General features: G+C 48.0%; 1 protein-coding gene across 1 annotated transcript in view; it reads right to left on the bottom strand.

Annotated features, from left to right (window-relative positions):
- Nucleotides 1–24,347, bottom strand: part of MBOAT2 (membrane bound O-acyltransferase domain containing 2) — a 1,191,404-nt gene that overhangs the window by 334,808 nt on the left and 832,249 nt on the right. The window contains exons 5-6 of the mRNA XM_069606006.1: nucleotides 19,533–19,588; nucleotides 555–609 (exon numbers count right to left, since the gene is read on the bottom strand). Of these exons, the coding sequence (XP_069462107.1) occupies nucleotides 555–609; nucleotides 19,533–19,588 (111 nt within the window). The remainder of the gene's footprint in view (nucleotides 1–554; nucleotides 610–19,532; nucleotides 19,589–24,347) is intronic.

Below are 24,347 nucleotides of genomic sequence, written 5' to 3'. Positions count from 1 at the left end.
TGGCCTGGCTTTGGTAGATGGCAAGTTAGAGCTGTTGCAATCGGGTGCTCAGACTTATGGAAATAGCTCATGGTCTCAGGTTTCAATTAGAGAAGCTGAGGAAACAAAGGCCACATAGATGAGATAAATAATACCAATGGAAATCACACATGGGAATAAGCTAATGGCATCTTACACCCAAGGGCCTAACAATGTGTACTGCAGATGGACCAGCGAAAACATACAGCGGCTAACAATTAATTAGTCCTCACTGCTCACTTCCAAGCCAAATGCTATCGTCCTTCCCCTGCATGCTGCATAGCACTGTTTACATTTGAGCGAAGGGCAGAAGAGGAACCAAGCAATGCTCCAGACCAGCTGCAGCGACTAATCAACTGACATATGAAATTGCATGCTTGCTAACACATGCGTGCAAAATGACCTCGCAGTTTAGAATGCGTGACTAATTCCAAAGCGTAGAAATATACAATTAAGTCATTACATAGAGCAGCAAATTAAGATCCAGATCAGATACACAACAAAACAAGAAAGGCGTCATAATTTTAAAGGCCTACCTCACAGCTAGACTCCTTTGTGACACTGTCAATTCTTCATTCTTTCTGAACATTCCTTAATAAAAATATTAAAAAGCAGGTCATTAAAGATATAGATGTTGAGTAGTGTTGTTTACAAAAAGTATTCAAGAACAGTAAATTCAGCTGTTATATGCACCATGTTAAAACTACATCCTTAACTGTAGATAGGGTCTTTCAGGAATGCACACTACCTCTGGATAGCAAATACTGGGGCAGTATCATAAACAGATAGTACGTACACAAACTGCTTACCTTTTACTTTTGATTGTAAGTGTAAAGTCCCATTGGTCTGGAACTGAAATTATCTTGTGAGTGAAGGGATTTGATAAATGGAAGATATTGTGTGGCCACTTCTTGAAGGCAGACAACCTGTGTAATTTATGGCTTGCGCAGTTTATGTATGGTCAGAAATTATGACTAGAACCTTAATACCAAATTAGTAAGTAAAATTGATAGGAAATGACTAGGTCTTGCTCAGTCAATTTCAGTAGAATTAATGAATGCGAAAACTATGGCCACAGCCAACAAGATCTGTTCTATAGAAGCATTTGGACTTGTCGGCAACCAAGGGATATTGTGCACTAATCATTCTCCCAGGAATATAGCACGCTGCTCACTCTCTCTCTCACCCTGCCTGTCCTCCCCACACAGAAGTTCATTGTGTGGGTTTCCAATGTTTAAATGGGCATTACAACGGGCAAGGAAACCTCCAGTAAGTTACCATCTATTGAAAATCACTTCTCCCTTTGGGAAAGAGCAAGGAAGTATTTACCTTAATTGCTGCAGATGCAGGGGAGGGAAAAAACAAACAGTTTTCATTCACAAGAGCTACTGCTGCGGGAGGGGTTTGGCATACATGGGGGTTTTCCCTTTGAGGAACTACATCTGTCAACTATGGGGTCCCTCTGGATGGTTCCCTGAATCCCTAAAAAGCAATCTGGATTCCGCTCTGAGATTTCGATATCTAAACCTAATGCATCTTGGGATATGTAGTCCCGAATACCAGGTTCCCTTGGACCCTGGTCATTTCTTATTAGTTGCTGTCTCAGGCAGGATTGGGAATTGTTTATGGCTGATCCTGTCAGTCCTACTGTCAGGCTGAGTGGGGACTGGGTGCAATGGTTGAATTGTGACTTTGTGACACTGATTCCAAAGAAACTTGACTCAAATACACAATGGTGTGATGCTGTGTGTAAGCACATGGAGCTCTGTGACAAATCTGAGGATGTGGTCCCTTTTTCGTTAGGGGAAGACCTTTGCTACGGGGCCAGGGCGGTGCATTCACAGTACTAAAGTCCACCTCGGAATGGTGCACTGAGGGAGGATCACATGGGGAGAGGAGCCCCCTATATAGGTAGAGCAAATGTCCTCTGTTGCAAGGCCAGTCACTTTAATATACTTGACAAACCTAAAATACAAGAGGATATTAAGTATCTTGCCTCTGAGTTGAAAACCAGTACTGTGACGAAGATGTTCAAGGAGAATCCGAGGATCACTCAGAAGAAACATAGTGAGCAGTCTAGCTTTTCTTAAGAAGTAATTTGCTCAAATAGATACAGCTGTCTGGTGCGGGAGTTCAAAAAGGAACTCAGCCTTGAGACAAAGGGAGAACGATCCTCCTGAGGAGCTGCAGGACTCCTGAACTGAGGGGGTGGGAGGGTGCAAGAGAGTAGCCAAATGGGAAAAATACGGAAAGCGAGGTGACAGAGAATTTGCCCGCGGTCCAAAAAAGAGGCACAGCTCGGTTGCTGCCGATATGTACCTCAGGGCACCACAGGTTCCGGTGAACCGCTTGCAAGGTAGGGCGCGTAATCGGGCAGAGAAATGCCTGCGAAACTGCTACAGACCCCACTATTCACCAGGGAGCTGCCGGAGCCACGAAGAACAATGCAGAAGCTGAGGAAACACTGGTACCTATTGTGAGAAACCTGAAGGTATTCTCCTGCCTACTCCCCCAGGATCTTCCATTCAGGTGGCCAGGGAAGGGCCATCACTTCTGGATCCCGACCCTGGGGGTGGACAAGCGAGGGAGGATCACCCGAGTGGAGGGTCTGAGGGGATTGGGAGGAGAATGCCTAGGCGAGACATGGTGTTCCCCATTCCAAATTGTACATCATCACACTCTCCCTCAGCCTTTATGGGGTATTTTGAGTCTCATCCTGTTTCCCTCTCCCCATTTCCAATATGTACTGGGAAGAGGCAACCATAAGGTATAAACATTTCCCAGGGAAAAGGTACTTTGAAGAGGAAGATGAGTGGAGTGGCCTACATTCTAACACCAACATGTCCATGTTATAAAGTCAGGCAGAGTCAGGCACCTGACACTAACCACACACACCTGACTCCAATAGAACACCACCTAAAGTATAAAAGTGGAGTTCTGCCAGAGTAAATGAACAAGCTGGGGTTGCTGGATGGATCGTGAAGGCTGGAGAACAAGATACTGTAGCTGGAGGAACCCAGAGGATCCAGAGGGAAGCAGATGCTGAGACGATGACCCGGTGTGTCAGAGGGGTTGCAGCGTGGCGAGGCAGCCGTGTCTCCCTGGAGCCTGATTGGGATGTGCTGGGTCCTGCTGGCCATCACTAGGCCAGTGCTCATTTCCATGGGATGTGTCCAGGTGTTTGTGGGGCGGGTGGAGAGACCCTGTGCTCGACACATACATCTGCCTGCCAGTGCTGTGCTACTTTGTGAGTTTCAAAGACAAGGGGAGAAACTCAGTAGCGTACGGGCAGCTGGAACATTTAAAAAGAAACGTGCAAGTGGCACGATTTTGAGAAAGCGAGAAAGAGATTAAGAAAAGGGTGCACAAGCAGCGCGAAGAAAAGGAAATAGTGTGAATTGTGAAAAGAAAAAAGAAAATAGAGGGTGTGAAGGATCCGAAAGAAAGTAAAGTGAAAGTGGAACGGTGTGAGCAGCACAAAGCCAAAGAGAGCGAGTGAAAGAAAGTAACGCATGCAAGTGGCACAAAGAGGAAAAGACAGAGAAAGTGTGCAAGAGGCATGGCAAGACAGAGAAAGGGTGCAAGAGGCATGGGAAAGGCAGAAGGTGCCTGAAGAATAGAAGCAAGATAAAGAACACAAGGAGGGGGGCCATGTATCGAGTGGTCGCGCATGGAGAGGATTAAAAGCCTTGCATTCTCCAAATTCTAGATATTGCCCCAATATTGACAAAAGGAGGTGTACAGCGATACTTAAAAGAAGGTGGGAAAAGGGGGAGCTACACAGATCGAAGAAAGAGCGAAATTCCCCAAAGTGAATGAAGGGCTGTTGAAACCTCACCAGAAGGAACTATGCATCCTGACAAGGTGAACTTTTGGTGTTTTGTGTCTTTTGAACTGTTGAGTGAATCTTTTGAGACAAGAAGGGGCTTAGGGTTGGGAAGGGAACCGTGCGAGGCCCAAAGGAAACTGTGAGAGACAGGGCTTGTAAAGACAAAGGCCCAGGCTGGAGGGAAGGGGGCTCTGAGAGGCCTGAAAGAACTGAATATTCTTTTGGAACCAGGGGGAGCTATGCTTGGTGAAGGATACCCCAAGAGGCCCAGAGACATTGTGAACTATGTTGTTTTGCTGCAAGAGCCCTACCTGGGATATCTCAAGGGCACCACTTTTGAATTGAACAAAGCCTGATAAGGATATTGAAATCCAGTCTTAATTGGCATTTCTTTCTGAATCAACATTTTTCTTTTAATACGACCCGGCATCATATTTGTTAAATACAGGTATGGAGGTTTGCCAGAGGGCGTAGGGGGTTCAGGGGAGCTACAGATTGAATATAAACATTGGAGAAAGAGGGTCTAGGACCCTGAAGGGAGACTGCGAGTCTGGGACCCCGACCCCATAAGGAAATTAAAGTATTAGAGGGCTGGGGACCCCGAGACACCCCAAGAGAAGAGAATATGCTGGGAGAGTGTGAAACAAACATATTTCAGCACGAATTGTGAGTCTGGGACCCGCACTGATACAAACTACAAGCGCCTAATGAAAAGCAGGAAAAGAGGGTCTGAAACCCACGAGAAAGAAAGCCCAAAGGGCTACTAGCATAGCAGGAAAGAGAACCAAGCTATATTGCGAGTCTGGGACTTGCACCCATGTGAGAGACTGAAAGGGTCTAAGACCACAGAACTGGGAAAGGGATTCTCAAATTCTATAACCAACTGTATTTAAGTTGACAAGACAAAGGATTGTGAAGCTAACCAACATATAATTGTGGATTGTCATTGACCTATACCTAAGAAGATAAAGGAGCTCAAGACCCCAAAAGGAGAGCACCCGAGAAGAACACTAGGGAAAAGGAGCACAACCCTAGCCTGGGAATCTTGCAGTTTTGAACATTGCTTACTTCATCACTTTATATTACCAGAGATACTGGGACCTTTTCTGTTGAGAGAAAGCACAAAGAACACTTGTTACTTTAATAAATGATTATCCTTGCACCGTTACTTTAGATTATTAGTGTTGGGGACAGAAGCAGGTTTTTGGACACAACAGTGACAGACTCTTTATTTTCGGACTTCTTGACAATTTCACAAGTTTCCCTTGAGATATGGAAACCCACCTTCGTTTTAGGGATGGAGACACTGGCGTAATGGGGGCCCCTGCACCCCCTGCGGTGCGGGGGCCACATCCATGTCCTGGGAGGGGCCGCCCCTCAGACTAAAAAAGAAATGAACAAGTTACTTTCTTACCTTGTAACGTTCTTTCGATGGGATGGTCCGACGACGTATTCCATATCTATGACATGTAATCACCACAGCTGTGCTGCTTCGGAAACTTTTTTCGGCGTCTGCGTCCTGCGTCGATGCGCCGTCGTCGAGGGCCTCGTCCGACGTCATCCGATGTGATAAGTAGGACGCACGACGCCCGTAGCCTCAGTTGTAGTTTTTTTCCCCCCAGAACGTGTGACATTAGTCAACTGCCAGTCAGACACAAAGCCTTGCGGAACGTAAGCTGCAATCGCAAAAGAAATTCTGCAGCGGGGAAGGCAGGGCGGGAGCGATATGGAATACGTCGTCGGACCATCCCATCGAAAGAACGTTACCAGGTAAGAAAGTAACTTGTTCTTCGAGGGGATTGGGTCCTCCGACGTATTCCATATCTATGACAGACTCCCAAAGCAGTACCAGAGCAAGGAGGAGGGAAAGAATTTAGAATCAAGATTTAGAATAGCCAATCAAATAGCAGAGCAAAGGACCGCCTTGCCAAAGGCCAGATCCTGTGCTCGGATGGAATCGAGGGAATAGTGACGTACAAATGTATGTACTGAAGCCCAGGTGGCTGCATCACAGATGTTGCGAATAGGAACACCCCTCTGCATGGCAGTAGACGCAGCCATACCCCCGGTAGAATGGGCCCGCAAGCCAGCCGGTGGGTCCTTACCCGCCAAGCGGTAGCACTCCGAGATGGCCAAAATAATCCAGCGAGACAAAGTCTGTTTCGTCACAGCTTGCCCCAAACGCTTTCCAGCGTAACCAATAAAGAGTTGATCGTCCACTCTGACCCGGGACATGCGTGAAACATAAAAGCTTAAAGCTCTCCTAGGATCAAGCCTATGGAGCCTCTCCTCTTCCTTACCAGGATGCGGAGGAGGATAGAATGCCGGAAGAACAACCTTCTGGGCCAAATGAAATTCCGTCACTACCTTCGGAAGAAAAGAAGGACGAACTCTAAGGACAACCCTGTCCTTGTGAAATACAGTGAAGGGTGGCTTAACTGAAAGTGCCTGTAACTCACTCACTCTGCGAGCGGAAGTAACCGCAACTAAAAACACAGTTTTCAGAGTTAACAGCCTCAAAGGGCAAGAATGTAAAGGCTCAAACGGAGCACCCATAAGAAACTTAAGAACAAGGTTTAAATCCCAACCGGGCACCAGGAAAGGTGACGGAGGGAACACATTAGTGAGCCCTTTCAGAAACTGTGAAATCAAAGGGATTTTAAAGTAAGAACACTCTTCAGACGAGCGCTTAAAGATGGACAGCGCCGCCAGGTAACCTTTAACGGTACCCACTTGCAAGCCCCTGTGGGCCAAAGAAAGTAAAAAGGACAGAACCATGGGGATGTCACATGCAAAAGGATCCACATTCTGAACTCTGCACCAGTCGCAGAACTTACGCCAACGGCAACGGTACAGAGACTTTGTTGCTGGCCTTCGGGCCGAAAGCAACACCTCCATCACGTCCTCAGGGAGGTCCCAATCCTTATACCTCAACCTTTCAGAAGCCAAGCGTGAAGGTTGAGGGATCTGACCTCTGGATGGAGAACCTGACCCCCCTCCCGTGAGAGCAGATCGTCTCGGTAGGGAAGATGACGTGGAGGGCAGATGGATAAGTCGAGAAGGTCCGGGTACCACGTCCTCCGAGCCCACGCCGGGGCAATGAGGATCATCCGGGAACCGAACTTCCGTAACCTCCGCAGCACTTGCGGGATGACGGGGACTGGAGGAAACGCGTACAGCAGCGGGAATGACCACTCCACCACGAACGCGTCTCCTAAGGCTCCTTTTGGAGGAAATTCCCGCGAGCAAAACCTTTCGCACTTCCGGTTGACACTGGAGGCGAAGAGATCCACTTGAGGGGTCCCCCAAAGGGCGAAGATCTCCAGGAGAATCTCCTGAGCCACCTCCCACTCATGAGAGATTGCGCTCTGCCTGCTCAGAGCGTCCGCCGTCACGTTCTCGTCTCCGGCCAGATGAACTGCCGAGATCGAAACTTCCTGCTGGATGGCCCAGAACTCGAGCTGCATCGCCTCCCTGCACAGAGGAAGTGACCCTGCCCCCCCCTTTTTGTTGAGGTAGTGCATGGCCACTGTATTGTCCGTCAGGATCAGGACACTCTTTCCTCGCACAGTCGGCAGAAAAGCCTTCAGGGCTAGCCTGATGGCCCTCAGCTCCAAAAGATTGATATGGAGTCTGGACTCCGACGGAGACCAACGACCGCTGACTGTCAGCCCGTTGGCATGAGCTCCCCATCCCGTGAGGGATGCATCCGTCACGATCGTCACCTCCGGCCAGGGAAGCCAAAATGGAGCCCCCTTCATCAAGTTGCCTTCGACGGCCCACCACAGAAGATCCCGGGCGACCGAGGGCGGCACCTGAACCGGGTCCGACATCCTGCCGGAGGACTGCGACCATTGCGTCTTGAGTGCCCACTGCAAAGATCTCATCCGCAGGCGAGCCTCTGGCACCAGAAGAATGCAGGATGCCATGAGGCCGAGCAACCTCAAGAACTCGAACGCAGGGAGCGTCTGGGCATGCTGAAACTTGTGCACCATCTGCTGAATGTGAAGAGCCCTCACCTGGGGAGGAAAACACTGCCCCAGGGAAGTGTCGAGCACCGCTCCGATGTACTGGAGCTGCTGTGTTGGCATCAAATGGGACTTCTTTAAATTGAGGGAGAAGCCCAGCCTGTGAAGGGAGCGGCAGGTGACGGACAGATGATCCAGGACTTGCTCGGGAGAGCTCCCCCTGATCAACCAATCGTCCAGGTAGGGGTAGACGTGAATCCCCCCTTGCCGGAGATGCGCTGCCACCACCACCATGAGCTTGGTGAAAACCCTCGGGGCGGAGGTCAATCCGAACGGCAGGACCCGAAACTGAAAGTGCGAGTCACCAACCGCGAACCTCAGGTACTTCTTGTGCTTGGGATGGATCGGCACATGGAAGTAAGCATCCTTGAGGTCGAGTGACACCAACCAGTCCTGAAGCTGAAGGGCCTGGAGGACTTGAGAGAGAGTAACCATCTTGAACTTGTCCTTCCTGAGGAGCTTTTTCAAACCGCGCAAGTCCATGATGGGTCTCAATCCCCCATCTTTCTTCGAAATCAAAAAATAAGGGGAATACCATCCCTTGTTCCTCTCCGCTACAGGCACCAGTTCTATGGCGCCTTTCTCCAGCAGGGCTTGAATTTCCTGCGCAAGGAGCGGATCCGGACTCTGCAAAGAGAGGTTCCCCGGTGGATTGTCGCGAGGCCTGTGCCGAAAGGGAAGACAGTAGCCGTGGGTTATGATCTCCAGAACCCACACATCTGAAGTAATGGCTTGCTACTCTACAAGATGCTGCGCCAGCCTTCCCCCAACCGGCGAACCATGGGACATGGCCTCACCACTGAGTGGGAGCGGCTGCGGCGTTACCTGAGGGCAAAGAGGCAACTGCCCGAGCGGCCTTGGCACCACGGGTACCCTGTCGTCCACCTCTGGTACCCCTGCGATGGCCTCTTTGACTGCCAGCTCCTCTCGCTTTACTGAAGGATGAGTAATAGCGAAAGGAACCACCCCTCCACTGCTGTCCCCTAGGACGAAAAGGCGGAGGTTGGCGAACTGCAGCGCCCAACGACTTCGCTGCAGCTTTTGAGGTCTGCAACCTCTCAAGGCTCTCGTCAGCCTTGCTGCCAAAAAGGTGTTCATTGTCAAAGGGCATGTTGAGGAGCCGGGACTGCACATCAGGAGCAAACCCCGACTTCCGCAACCACGCAAACCTGCGTATCACGGTGCTCGCCGCCATGGACCTACTGACGCATTCAGCTAAATCCAAACCCGACTGAACGGACTCACACATGGCATCCTTACCATCCTGGACCATAGCAAGGAAACCATCCCGTTCGTCCCCTTCGGGAATATGTTCAGCCGCCAACGCAACACAGTTCCACAGAGTGTGTGTGAAACGAGACAAGGCACAAATGGAGTTGGCCGCCTGAAGCGCCATACCACCAGAAGAAAACACTTTCTTCGCCCAGCCATCAAAACGTTTGTCGTCCCTATCAGGAGGGATGGTAGGGTACGACGCCTGCTTTGCCCGGGCCGTGGCCGCCTGCACCACCAAACTCTCCGGAGTGGGGTGCCTGGTCAAGTAGCAGGAGTCGCTACTGGCTGGACGGTATTTTCGCGACAAGGATCTGCCCACGGCCGGGAGACTCTCTGGAGCAGTCCAAGCCGCTGCCACCCTTCTCTGTAAAGCCATATGGAACGGCAGTACCGGGTCAGTTGGGGGACCAACATCAAGGATGTCCATCAGATCATCCTGCGCAAACTCCCCTGGGGGAGCAGACCATCCCAAGTACTCAGAAACCCTAGCCATAAGGCGCCGGTACGAGGAATCGGCATGAGAGCCAGGCTCAGGCCTACAAAACTCCACCTCCGGAGAGGTGTCCAGTCCACTGGCATCATGCAGTGACTGTCTCAAATCGTCAAACTGACTATGGCCCGAGACAATTTCATCTGGAACCTGACTAGGAACCAGGCCATCAGAATCCTCATCCGCCTCTGAAATATAGTCCAGGTGGCGAAAAGAAGGCACCCGAGAGTGCTTGCTCTTAACCAGAGCCTTCCTAGGGGGTTCTCCCGTGCCACGGGGTACCTCCGACACGAAAGGCATCGATGGCGTCGAGCGAATCGGCGGCGGCGTCGAGAGAACCGGCATTGGCGCCGAGGAAATCGGCGTCGACGTCAGACGCAGCGCCTCCAGCATCGGCGGCGTCGACACAGCCCTCGAGGCCGGAGCCCCGAGCGTGTCCCTCGACGACCCGAGCGTCGACGGCCTCGACGACTTCCTCGAAGCCGGAGCCTCGAGAAAGCCTGTCGACGCCCTCGACGCCTCAGATGTCGATGTCTTCCTCGAAGACTTCACAGGTGCACACGGTCTCGAACGCGTCGAGGACCGGGACCTGGAACGGGTACGGCGAGAACGAGTCTCCTTGTCCGAATGGGACCTCTCCCGTGACTCGTGCCGACCACTCATGCGAGCGGTGTCTCTCGACCTCACACGACCGACCCCACTCGGGGGCGCGGACGGCTTAGTACCCTGCGACTCAAGAATCGCCAGCATTTTCTTCCCGAAGGAAGCCCATTCCTCCGGCGTCGCACGGCTGGTGGGGTAAGCGACGTGCCGGGCAGAGTCCTCCGAGGAGGACCTGGAAGACGACCGGTGTCGGCGCTTCCGAGAACGCCTCGAAGAGGCTGAGGAGTGGCGAGACCGACTCCTAGAAGGAGACCCACGAGACTTCCGACGATGACGCGGAGAGTCACCCCTCGAATCATCCGTCGAAAGCCCCGCAGACTTCGACTTCCTGGGCTTGGACACCCGACCTACCGACAACTTCTTCTTACGTTCGCGTAAGGCTTTGGACGTGAGCGACTGGCAGTCGATACAGTCATCCGTGTCGTGGGCCTCCCCGAGGCACCAGAGGCAGGCGTCGTGCGAGTCCGTCACCGACATCTTGGACCCACACTCCCCGCACTTCTTGAAACCCGGACGCGGGGTCGAAGACGAAGTAGAAGACATCTTCACACGAAGGATTTGCACAAAACGAACAGGTTCATAGAACCGAGAAGAACAGAACTCCAAAGAGTCGAGGCGTGAACCGAGAATCACGAAGCAACACGTTCGCGGAAAAAACGGAACTGAGGCTACGGGCGTCGTGCGTCCTACTTATCACATCAGATGACGTCGGACGAGGCCCTCGACGACGGCGCATCGACGCAGGAGCCGAAAAAAGTTTCCTAAGCAGCACAGCTGTGGTGATTACATGTCATAGATATGGAATACGTCGGAGGACCCAATCCCCTCGAAATATATATTTTGACAATTCTTTTTCCAAAACAGAGAAAGTTTCTTTTTGAAGTTACTCTCCCTTCATAAAGAATTTGTTTACAGAAATAATGTCTTTATGAAGGCAGAGTGACTAAAAAAAGATTATATTTCTTTATGAAGTCCGAGGGCTTCCCCACCTCATGATGTGGAAGCCTAAAGGCTAGAGGCCTCCAAGGCATGGGGCGGGGAGCCCTATGACTTCAAAAAGAAATAGGACCTCATAACACCATTTCCGGCACCTAGCTTCCCGGTGCCACTGGGACATTACAAGTCCCGGCTTACCAGGAAGCTCGATGCCGGAAAACGTTAGTCCCTATGGGCTCACGGACGCACTGGTACCATCACTAATGGTGCGGATGCTTCCATGATGAATATGCCTACTGGGGACCCAGCACCCGCCAGGGTCAGACATGTTGGGCGCAGTGGCCCCAGCAGGCAGACAGAGTGTGGTGGTCTGGAAACAAGGATGCCGGTAAGGGTCCCCTCCACCCCATGACACGGAGGCCTCCAGATCCTCTGCAGGTGACAGGAACAAGCATCCCTGGCTTTTGCAGGGAGCTGAACAAGTCTTGTTCCCTGGACCAACGGATTAAAGGTAAGAACATTTATTTTCTTTAAATGTGTGTGCGTGAATGTAAGTGTGTGTATGTATATAATGTAATGTGCATTAATGAGTGTGCATGATGCTGCCCGGGTATGCCTGTGTGATTGTATGGTGAAAGTGGGCACACTTAAATGAATGCGTGGCTGGGTTTGCGTGTATGTGTATTGTGAATGATTTGTGTGCTTGTGTTCAGGGGCTCAACAAAACCTACATTTTGGGAGACCGCTAACCGTTCAAATGTTGGGAGAGGTGCTAACTTCATGAGCGGTGGGGGAGGGGCAAACTTATTTGTGTGGGGGCATCTAACTTCTTTACACATTCTAATGAGACTATTCTAGTGCAGCATCAATGTAACAAGCAGATAACGCTCTCCTTTACGTCTGAAAGCACCCACTTATGGACTGCTGTGAGAATGAGCGGTCTCCTCTCCTTTCTCTACCCTTCCAATCTCTCCCCTTGCATGTAAGTACTGAACCCACATTAAGATTTCTACTGCCTAAAAACTAACAGTGAAATGCTTTACGTTCGTATTTGCTGGGCCTTAACAATGAAACACAGGCACAGCTTAACATCTGTGTCCTGTTCTGTCCGGCAACAGCTTTGTAGGTCAGCCAGGTCGAGTTAACATAGCCCAAAATTGCAGGGGGTGGGGGAGAGGACTGAAGCCCAGTCAGATCAATGGTGTTGTGCCACTGCTTGTGTTTAATGCCATGGTACTTATTGGCAATCTTCATTACTCGTATCCGCATTCTTCCTCATCCCAGTACTTGTGTATGAGGCAAATTTGCCTCATACACAAGTACTGGGATGAGGTAGCGGGACATGGAGGTAATGCCTGGCTTAGTTACCTGTAACATTCATTACTCCTAGTCCCACTCTTCCTAGTCCTTGTACTCCCTTTGAAGCAAGGTGCCCCATACGTCAGGACTGGGACAAGAAAGAGGGACGTGGAGGTAATTCTGGGCCAATGTGCTGATTTTGGGGATTGGAGCAGTGGGTTGGAGGGTGAGGGGATGTGTGGGGGCAGCAGGGATTGTGGGATAAATCATAATGGTAATCCATCTCCAGGGAAAGCAGGCATGTTATGTGTATGGCATTTTGGTGCAGCCAGTCTAGTCATTTCTTAGTTTGGCTTGACTTTCTTTAACTGGGCATCTCTGATAAAGCAGTCCTGCTAAGTGTAATTACCTGGCTAGACTGGTATTTGGTTCCTCCCAGTCTAGCCGTTTCTTACTGTGGCATTGTATATGTTTCTGGGCATCTGTGATAAAACAACCATGACAAGTGTTATTGCTTCGACTGCCATTTTGGTGCAACCAGTCTAGGTATGTCTAAATGTGGCCTGGCATGCTTTACTGTAATATGTTATCATGTGTCTAGACTGGTCTAAACTGTGCAGCCAGTTGGACAGGTTTTCACTGTGGCATGGCATTTTTAATAGCAAAGTATTACATTAACTAAAGCATTAATGTTCCTGTGCACTGTTGGTGACTTGGAAGTATTGGATTTTTTGACTGGTGGTACCCTACAAAAGAATTGCAAACTCTCTGGCTTTTTAGCCAATTTTCCTCAGAAAGTGTGCAAAACCCACACACACATATATGCTAATCTAGGCCGGCCCAAAGTGTGGCGCGACCCATGTTTTGTTGCCGAATTGGGGGAGTTGTGGGGGGGACCTCAGCATGGCTTGCAGGGGGGCCCCCACATGTAGTGTTACCCCACTGGATAGAGAGGCATGTTTCCTACCTTTTCTTATTTAATAAATGTTTTAACCAGAAACATGCCACCATTGTGTCCGAGCCTTACTTCTGCACCGTTACAGCTCCCATGCAGAAGTCCCACTATTGTTTGCATAGTAGAAATCAAGATGGCAGCTGGCCTTCTTCGAGGCTCAGACCGCATATGCACTCAAGAAAGGATGGGGCCAAAGAACTGGCAACAGAGCCACAAATAATTAACACTTGACTAATCCTGCTCAAAGCCCAGAAAAGATAAACATCTGAGAGCTGGTAAGCAAGGGCAGTCTGGCGGTCTGAGGAGGGGGAGCCTGGTATGTAAACCGCTGTCCTTTTGCCACTGATGAAGATATTTTGAGGCACTGAAGCAGCTGTGGATAAGTTAGAGGCGCAAGCAGCAGGAGAATGAGATGAAGCAGGAGGAAAGAGGTTGGACAGAGTTGGCGAGGGGAATAAGAGGAGGAGCAGAGAAAGGAGGTGGTGAGGAAGAACATCAGACGGAGTGAGGGCGAGGTTACTACAGTTAAAGGAGTTAGGAACCTGTTGGAGGGGGAGTTCAATGAAGGAGTCAGGAAAATGTTGGAAGTGGCATTAAGGGGGAGAGAAGGAGGATCATAAGGAGATGGCTGGAGGAGAATACCCAAGTAAAGTAAAGACACATCCTAAAGCTGGAGGGTGTGAGAGGGGCAGAGGTGGAGGTATGAGCACATGCAAAGCATCAAGGAGAAGGAAAGGGCAGGGAATGGAGAGACTATGTTAGGAGATGCAGGAACGTTCTTCATAGACATGAGATTGCTATGGCGCATGAAAGCGGAAGAAGAGGATGGGGTGTTAGAGACCAGAGGCAGGACGTTGTGAAATCTCTAGAGGAGCTCAGGTGACTAGCTTCTTAGTAGAGACTTTGGGGATGATTCTGGCCTCATTAAGCCTCAAAATCTGCTGCATTCTTGGCTTAACCTGCTGACAAATACATGGCCATGAGAGCCAGGTGAAGTGGTCACTCAGGAGCCGAGGACAAGAAGCAGAGTACCTAAATCTGAAAAACCAATAGCCAAGAAAGAAGTGTGGTGAAGACAAAAGAAAAAGTTGGGAAATAACCACAATCTATGTGTTAAATGCTGGGACTCCGCGAAGTGGGATGTCTTAGATGAACTGAAAATACAGGGCGCTCCCATGACACCCAATTCGTACATTAAGAAACACAAAGAATGGTTCAGTTCCTGACAGCGCCTTCCCTGAAATAATTAGTTATGAGCTTTCATGTACTGGGATCATGATTCAGTTGGCTTAAAAATGCGCAGGAAACATAACACGGCCTCAATATTTATTAATTCTCAGTCCCTAGTATGGCTAAAGGCCATTATAGCCATTATCATCAGTGAGCCTACGCTTGTTTCGATCTTTGCTCTTCCTTAAGGCTCATGAACATTTCCTCATAGTTGCGTTAACTATTAGTTCCATTCCAAAACCCTATAATTAATGATAAGCAACCAGAGTGGTGTTAGTATCCTTAAAGTCCATTGATACGTTTAAATACATCCATTGTCAAATTAAATCTGAGAACTCTCTCATTTTCAGGTCTTAAAATAGCTCTTAAAGTATCTCTTTTGCTAGATTCTTATGGTTAAGGAATCACCATGCTAAGTGTGTCAAGCACTTGCTCGTAGTTCAACAGGTGCAATGTTCTCTGGCGCACATGTGCTGGATATGCCCGAAGGTGCACATATTTTGGGAAAAAATCCGGACCTGGATCAAGGACATCACTGGGGAGCAGCTTTCTCTGAACCCCCTTCAGATATTGTTGGTATTGTGAGGAACACATTGTGGCAAGAAGACGGACACAAGTGATCACAGTTCAAGGATGTTTATTGAAGAATGTATTCTGTATGCAGGTTGGAAAAACGCCTATTCTAAACCTAAATCTAAGATGGGAGAAAGTGTCGACCATCAAAGGAAAAATAAGGCAGTCCTAGTGGCGGCGTGTGAAATAAAAGGGCCTGTACTAAGAACCCTTTTGCCAAAGATTACAACTGATATAAAAAGTGGTGTGGGATATTTCTCAAGAAAAGAAGTGTTCTCAAATATTATATCAGGATGTAGTAGCCTGGGTCGCCCTTACCCACCTTTTCAGCATGGGGTAAGGTGGGATCTTGGGGTACAGTACAGTCTCTGGCTTCTCCAGCACGAGATAACAGTTCTAATGGCAGTTCTCAGGCCGTCGATGGCCAAGTCTCGTTTCACTTGAAAGTCTTTTGCCTTCAAGGACCTGATGTCTTCAAAATAATAAAACAAAAGTTAGTTTCCAATGTTCGCTGGGTGATGGCTTCACCCCTGGGTCCCACCTCTTCTGGGCGCAGACCCTTCTCAATTCTTATCCTCCCTCAGTCGGGTTCATTATGGTTTTTCCTTCTTCAGAAACCTTAATGTCTTTTTAAACAGTTCCAGCGGACATCCCTTGGCCGGGTTCACGTTTGTCGCCACACTGTTTCTTGGGACTTTAGATTTTGCCCCTCTTGAGATTCGCTTCCCTTTCTTTCACTTAGTTTGTAGATTTAAGTCTTTCGATTGTACAGGGATTTTGCTAGACCCTCAGTATGACCACTTTGACCTATTTCAGTGGCGCTCCTAAGGCCTTCTGGTATCTGTAATTGCTCTCATATGGGGCTGGACCAGAGTCTCTTGAGTTAGCACCCACGTGGTGCCGGTTTCCCCTTTAATTTATATTTCACTGTTCTTTCACACGTCAGAGAACTTGCTTCAAACTTGCCACTTTGCGATTCTCACTCAGCACAGCCCGGTTCTTATCGTTTACCCTTTCAACTCACCGGCTGTGATGAACCGCTTGGCTTTTCGTCTTCAATGGAGTCAAAGGCCAGTACCACGGTCACGGGAGCTTCCCTTGCTCTTGCTTATCGGCGTAGTCTTGTCCCGTTGACATCTGCTGGAAGACACTTGTGTTATTGTTAACGGTCTTAGGCTTTCTTTCTCGATGGTTCTGTGGGTCTTGGACGAAAAGGGCAAGGTCACTTCTCTCCACGCCACCCTCTCGATTCCTGACGCCTTTCTCCTTCTCTTGAACTGCCACGCCTAATTAGCCGTCTCGTTGTACAGTCTGTCATGCTCGTACTGTGCTCTCTGGCTCCACCATTTATCCCTGTGGGGAAGGGAAAGGGCTGTATTGTGATCTGTCATCCAGGTGGCCAGGACACAGCCATCGCTATTGCATACAGTTTCTGGGGGTGGACCAGTGCAGGAGGTTCACTTTGATGGGGGTTCCTTGGGGAGTGGAAGTGGGACACTGATAGGTGAGATGCAGTACCCCCTACCTTATAACACCTTTTCCCCATCCTACCCCCTAGAATATTCAGATGTTCTACCCCCCAAATCCCCTTTTCCAACAAACACTTTTACACGTGAAAGAGAACGGACTAACACCAGAGCCATTTACCTGACATGTCCCAACACAAGGGTCAGGCAGAGGCAGGAAATTGACAATAACTAAGCACACCTGACGGCCCTTTCCCTTCCCGACAGGGATAAAAGGCGAAGCATGAGAGCACACTTTGAGCAAGGCAGAAAGCACGAGGAAACAGCTATTGTGGACCGGCAGTTCAAACGGAGGAGAAAGGCAGAGGGACCAGGAGGAAGGCTGGGGAGGAGGGAAATGCCCTTCCACTTTTCAACTCAGACCCGCAAAGCCTCCAAAAGGGAAATCATAAGATCGGGAAGTCCAGCTGGCGTGTGGTGTAACAGGCACACAGGGCCCTTCCGCGCTGATGGCCTACGCGCTTGCCGCCATGGTGCCGTCCTTCACTCCTGAGACAAGAAACTCTAAAAGTTCAGCACAGCCAGTGAGTCGGAGAGGAAAAACAAACTGTGCTGGGCCCAAGATGGCAGGCGGCAACATTGTTGAACAAAGAACTTGTTTATTTGAACGTTAAAAGAAACCGCAGTAAAGGTCCAAAGACAGTTGACCGGCACCGCGGGGGTGCGAATTCAAAGGACTGTGACTGGAGCCTTTTTGCTTTGTTTTGTTGAAACTACGGGAACCAAGAGGCTTTAGGAGAGGCCGGCGTGAAGTGTTCTAGTGGTCCTATGAGGGTCGAGCAAAACCCCTCGTACACTCAAGTCTTTGACACATTGGGGAAAACTGATGAAACTGTGAAATTGGCAAATGTGAACCCGACTGAGGGATGCCTGTGAATTAGGGCTAAACAGTGATATACCAGTGAACATTGTGCCAACAAGTGTGAACCCGGCTGAGGGATGTCCACAGTGAATAGTTGTTCAAAAAGACATTGAGAGTTTTGAATGTTACGTTTTTAGTGAAAGGCCGTAGTGAACCCGACTGAGGGAAGCTAACGTTACAAGAAGGATCAGAGCCCAGTTTAGAGGGATCCAAGGGGCGAAGAGCAATCGCCCAACGTGAAAGATTACCAAAGGAAGTTTTGTTTGTTTATGGTCCAGCAGGCCTTCTAAGGCAAGAGACTTTGCAGAGAAGAAACTTGGCCCCAGAATGTCCTGGCATCGTTAAAAGTAACTATAACCTTGTCCTGCCTTGTCCCGTGCTAAAAACGTGGAGAAGGGAAACCCCAGCCATACCATCTTGACTTATCTGGTGAACACTTCTTTCTTTTCTTGTGAACATTAATCCACACTATTTTGTAAGTTAGGGGTAAGGATTGGCAATAGGACATTTAGTATAGGCCATTTTTATTTGACAGGATGTCACTAGGACTGCCTTATTATTATTTGATGGTTGTAGCTTGCTTCCATCTTAGATTTAGATTAGGCGTTTTTCTCACCCATTATACCGTTTAATAAACACCCTGGAACTGTGATCACAAGTGTGTCTTTACTGTTGCCACCATGAGTTCCTTACACAGCTATAGTCAATTACCTGGGTTCCTATCATGAAGAATGGGGGATCTTAATGGCTAAATTGGAGGAGGGTAGACCAACATGAGTGTGAGAGAGGAGAGATGGGGGGGGTCTCCAATCCAGGGGCACACAGTTAGATTGGATGGGAGGGAATTCAGGGCATGTGGTGAAGAGGACGCATGGCTAAGGCGTTCACATGCCCTAGGACGTTAAAAGGATCCCGTGCCTGTCATGAGGTCATGTGTGAATGGCTGTGCATCCTCCTCAGTTATCTGAGTGGCGGAGCCTAAGGCAATTTTGGGCAGCTATTGTATAACAGAACCATGTCTAATCTTGTGCAGACTGTGTATTCTTGTTGGTGTTTTTTTTTCTTACTGAAACATCCTATGTGAAGAGATTGGGGAGGGGAAGGGCATCTATGGACTATTGAAACTTTGTTCATGCAGAGACTGTATATTCAAAATGTTAATAAAAACCAAAGTTTAAAAAAAGGTAATTGAAAAAACTGAATTAAGGAGGAAAATACGTGAAACAAGATAAAGGAAATCATAAATAATATAGGGACGACATATTCAATTCTTACCAATTACCTGGGCTCCGATCATGAGGAATGGGGGATCTTGATCGCTAATTTTAAGGAGGAGGGTAGACGAACATGAGAGTGAGGGCAGAGGGGTCTCGGATCCAGGAGAACAAAAGGTTAGAGCGGGCGGGTGGGGATTCGGGGCACGTGGTGAAGGGAACACATGGCAAAGGTGCTCACATGCCCTAGGGCATTTGCGAGGATCCTGCGCTGTCAGGAGGTCATGTGGGAATGGCTGTGCATCCTCCTTGGGTATCTGAGTGGGGGAGCCTAAGGCAATTTTGGGCGGCTATTCTATAACAGACCCATGTCTTCCGCAGACTAACTTTGTTGGTGTTTATTTTTGTTACTGAAACATCCTATGTGAAGAGGTTAGGGGGAGGGTGGGAGAGGAAGTGTATCTTTGGACTATTGAAAACGTGTTCATGCAGAGATTGTATGTTGTTAAAAATGTTAATAAAATCAAGTAAAAAAAAAAGCAATTTGAAAAAACTAAATTAAGGAGCAGAATAAATGAAACAAGATAACAAAGGAAACCAGAAATAATATGGGGATGGCCTATTCAGTTCTTACCATCATGGATTTCAAAAGCCAAACTTGTGATCTTCTGAGTGATTATCATCATCGGCCTTTGTTGCAAAGAAAAAAAAGAAAATATTTTACCTTAGGAGGACTTTCGATTTGCATTTGTATTTTTATTAGGTTTATATAGCGATTTAATCCAAAGCGCTTTACAGTATAACAGGATACAAGAATAATGAATGAAGCATAAAAACAATCATGAAAAAAAACCAGCGAGACAATATATAGAACAATTTACCTAGGTTAGGGAAGGGATAAGGAAAGGATGAGGAGGAGGGATAAGGGAAAGGGAGGGAAGGGAGATGGGTAGGAAGGGAGATCAAGGGGGGATGGAGAAGAAGAGATTTCAGGTAGGTGCGGAAGGAGAAGTATGATGGAATGGAGCAGACAGAGAAAGGTAAAGAGTTCCAATGTAGGGGGACCAAGAGCTGAAAGGAACAGAATTGTGATGAGGCACATGGGGATTGGGGGGGAACAGTGAGTAAGAAGAGTTCAGCAGAGTGGAGAGGCAGGGAGGGAGTATAGAACGAGAGGAGGGAAGAGAGATAGGGGGGGGCAAGGTCGTAGAGAGATTTGAATACAAGACAAAGGAATTGGAATTTAAGTTGAGAGTGAAAGGGAAGCCAGCCAAGGAAAGAGAGCGAAGAGGAAATGGAGTCACGGCGGGCAAGAAGACAAAGTGTATGGATAGTGGAGTGGTAGATGGATTTGAAGGTGGCAAGATGAGAGGCAGGGAGACCAAAAAGAAGGGGAGAGCAGTAAAACATACAAGAGAAGATGAGGGAGGAGATTAAGATTTAAAATTCTTGAATGCGCGTTGTTGCTCAGATTCCATTTACACCTCACTATCTCATAGACCTGCTATGTGTGCAGCAGAATTACCTTGTTGTGTTCACTCTGGCCCACATTTTGCAAAGTATGAGCCCCAGCACTTCTTTTGTCAATGTCCGCTCATTTAAGCATTCAACATTGGCGTTCAAAACTTTTCTCCAGTTTTTCTCCAATGGTATCCCTCTCGCGTAACATGCAAAAACATTGTACCAATTTAACATTGCACATGAGAGTGGTATTCATTTTTCCGACTAGACACAACTTTGCCCACATAGTCTTAAGACTGGAGCTGGTTTATATCATGAAAACAGTCTTGGTATATTTTGGGAAGGCTGAATAGTAGGATAAAAAAACATCTCATATTTAACGATGGGCGACTATATTCATTAACCACTGAATACCTATTTTTCATAGATTATACTACACAAAATGAAAGGATACATGGCTAAGTCAAGACTAACCGGTGTTCTAATGCCACTTATTAGCGAAGCATCTGTCGCATGCCATGCCGGGTGGTTTGTACAGGAATCTTGGCTTTGTGGAAGCTGGTAAAATAAGATGATAGGGCTAGGTTTCTCATGGCTTTGGTTTCGCCTCATTGGTTATTTGGTTATGCTAGTTGTTTGTACCGGATTGTGGTAAGTGAGATGGGGAGCACAGTAAAGTGAACTGATGTTGGAGGAAAATGTAGTGAGACTGACAGGCCAGGGACAGGCTGGAGACTTTATGTTGTATTATTACCGAGCACTTCTTATGAGGTACCTGGGATCCCAGAACCCATGGCAAACCACCATGAGTGTAAAGTGGCAGACTCCCTCTGCATGATAACTTGGAACATTCAAGGTCTGAACTCACTCATAAAGAGGAAATCAGTCATGTCCCAACTGTGTGAACTGTTGGCTTCGGTGGCTTTCCTCCAAGAGACTCACTTGCTGAGAATAGATGAACACCGACTATCGCATAGGCAGTTGCATTGATGTTTCTTTGCTACCGGGGGGGAGAGGAGGGAGTTGCTATTTTGAGCTCTAAGGCAATTCCCTTTGTCAAATCTAAGATCCTTTCTGACCCTGGAGGTAGGTTCCTGGGAATTAAGGGCCATTTCATGGATCATGTTTTTATGCTTTTCTCTGTATATGCATCTATTAATAAAAAGGACCAGTTCTTGGCTGACTTTTTACCCCAAGCTCTGGCTTTTGCTGAGGGCCAAGTCGCAATGGGGGAGTTTGCAACCTTGGATACAGATGTGGAAAAGATGCTCCCACCTACACAAATAGATTACAGAAACGCGATAACCTTTTCAGGGAAATGTGGCGTATTGATATCAGGAGATTCAGAAATGGCACCTGCAAAGATTACATACATTTTCCCACGTTTACAGAAATTTCTCAAGGATTGAAGGCATATTACTAGCATCTTCCCTGGTTCTGTGTATTCCAGAAGCTAGCATTGAAACCAGAATGCTCTCTGATCATGCTCCAGTACTGCTACTACTCACAGTAATGGTTACGAACTCCCGGTTAGACTGCCTTGGAGACGTTGCGACCCAATAATGAAAGATAGGGTGCTGTCCAAAGAGATTGCGTAAGCCATTACAAATGATTTCGAAACAAACTTGGTAATGAACTCATCTTTGGGGCTGATCTGGGATGCCATGAAAGCGGCCATCTGAGGGGAATTCATAAGTCCTACAGCTGCTTACACCAAAGCAAGGATAGGGTATAGAATGGGTTTGGAGGATAAGGTTCGATTGAGAGAGAGGGAGCAGAAAGCGGCTGGGACATTAAAAGCCATGCGCAAGTTGAGGGTTGCTAGGGCCCAGCTTGGGAGGCTCTTTGCGGAGAGGACTGTGCATGCTATGCTAAAACCAAAACAATAATACTATACAAGGGGGAATAAAGCAAATCAACTATTAGTCCAAAGACCTGCTAAATACAATGATGATTTGGGGATTCTGCATTATGATGATGCTAGTAAAATTCATTTAATACATCTTTATTACTCCTCTATCATGTACACTGTGTAACACTAGGATACAGGTAGACTATTTAATTGCTGCAACTCTCCCGGGTTTGACTAAGAAGATGGATCAAGAAGTAGATTGGCCGATACAGGAGGAGGAGGTTGAGCAGGCCATTAAATCGCTTAAAGATAAAACTCCTGGGGGCGTGGCCAAGATGGTGGAGCGGTAAGACGTGTGTCTCTGACCCAACTCTGACCATCGCCTGATCAATATGAGTTGCAGCGGTGCCGACGTACCTCTGTGATGAATCCTATGGATCCCTCACTGTACCCCTGCCTAAAGTCTCCTCCCAGGTGGTCAATGAAAGGCAGACACTTCCTGATCCTGGCCTTGGGGGTGGTGTACAACTGGAGGATCACCTGGGAGGAGGCAGGGCCCGGAGGAGGGGGGGGTGATGGGATCCCGTGGGATGAGACATGGCCTCCTCCTTTGAAAGGGAATCACCTTTCATATATACCAAAACATTCAATTGCTTACTGCTGTTACAATATGCATGATCCCCATGTTAAGTTGAGAAATATGGGCGAATGGAATGTAACATCTTTAAATATCCCAATTAAGGAGGAACCTGTTACACCTAATGTGATTGAACATGACCCTTACTCCCAATGGCATAAAGGCAATAAATCTGTAAATGGGGGCTTGTGTTTACTGCCTTTCCATACTGTGATTTAACATGATAAAGTACCTTTTAAAATCTGTAAACAAAAAAGTTCTAAAGTCAAGAATAGTAAATTGCTTCTCAGAAATGAATTTGTTGCTTCGAGATCCGAGGAGTACTTGGACGAAGAAGAGGGCTTAAGACCAGTGTAGGCCTGAAGGTCAGGCAATTAGGCTTAACAGCCCACACCTGAGGGAGGCTGGGAAGCTTAAAAAGCTCTCTCAGGTGCAGGCCAGTAGGAGCAGTCGTGGTGGAAGAAGTAATAGCAGTTGTAGCAGCAGAAGTACTTGCTGGGGCAGAAGGCGGTGGCAGAAGAAAACACTTTGCTGGCGAAATCCACAGAAGTGGGAGGAAAGCAGGGACGCTGGGATTTACCATCCACTTATTCTAGTTTCCAATCCTGAGTTGGTCCTTTTCCTCCAAAGTCTGGATTGCAGAGGTTGCACAGTGAGAAGCGTGAAGTCTGAAAGCTTTCCCACAGGTGAACCTAACTGCAGAGTTTTCGCAGGGAGAAGCATGTGCCTGGAGGTTGGCATGCTCCAGGGGGTCGTGGTGAGCCGAACTCTGTGCCTGTGGGGTGGAAGCAAAGGTAGCTTGCATAGAGAAGCATGCCCAGCCAAGGAAATACCTGTGGTAGAAGCCCTACGGTCTGGGACAGGGGCAGAGAGCTGCCAGTGGGTGTTGCAGCACGTTCTCAAGCCTTCAGGCAGTGCAGGTGGGCAACTGTAACCAGCTGCATTTCCCTCGCGAAAGAGAGGAATTGAATAAAGCTGACCGGAGCGTGTCAGACAATGGAGTGCAACAAATGCAGCACTAGCCTATGAACAAATACGCTGATGAAGAAAGTTTAAACCCAATACGTGTTCAAACAGCTTTAACAACATTAAGAGTGGTCACATGCACTTAAAAATGACTTTAAAACAAATACGAAGCCTCAATAAAGACCTGACAACATTGTATCTTGTTACCCAATTATTAAACCTCTATGAAGTGAGCAAGAAAGAACGAGCAAGCATTACATTAAGCCAAGAGTGAACAAGTATTACCATCAGCCAAAAGTGACTGAAATAGCTTATTTTGGGAATAGCTATTACTACCAGAGGAAAGGGGGCTGATCTCACATTGTTAAAGGTAGAGGTTGTACATGATTGACTATGGTGTGGGAGTTACAGCTATTGGTCAAGAACTTACATTATCAAGGGTAATAGAGGTTGAATTGGAAGATACTTGTTTGGTGGCTGAACAAAAGACAAGACGGTTTAATAGTAGCCCTAGAAGGAAGCTGAAAGGGCAT

The sequence above is a fragment of the Ambystoma mexicanum genome, chromosome 4p (genome assembly GCF_040938575.1).
Source record: "Ambystoma mexicanum isolate Mex_15411 chromosome 4p, UKY_AmexF1_1, whole genome shotgun sequence".
Lineage (NCBI taxonomy): Eukaryota > Metazoa > Chordata > Amphibia > Caudata > Ambystomatidae > Ambystoma > Ambystoma mexicanum.
This window is presented reverse-complemented; position numbering and strand designations above follow the sequence as displayed.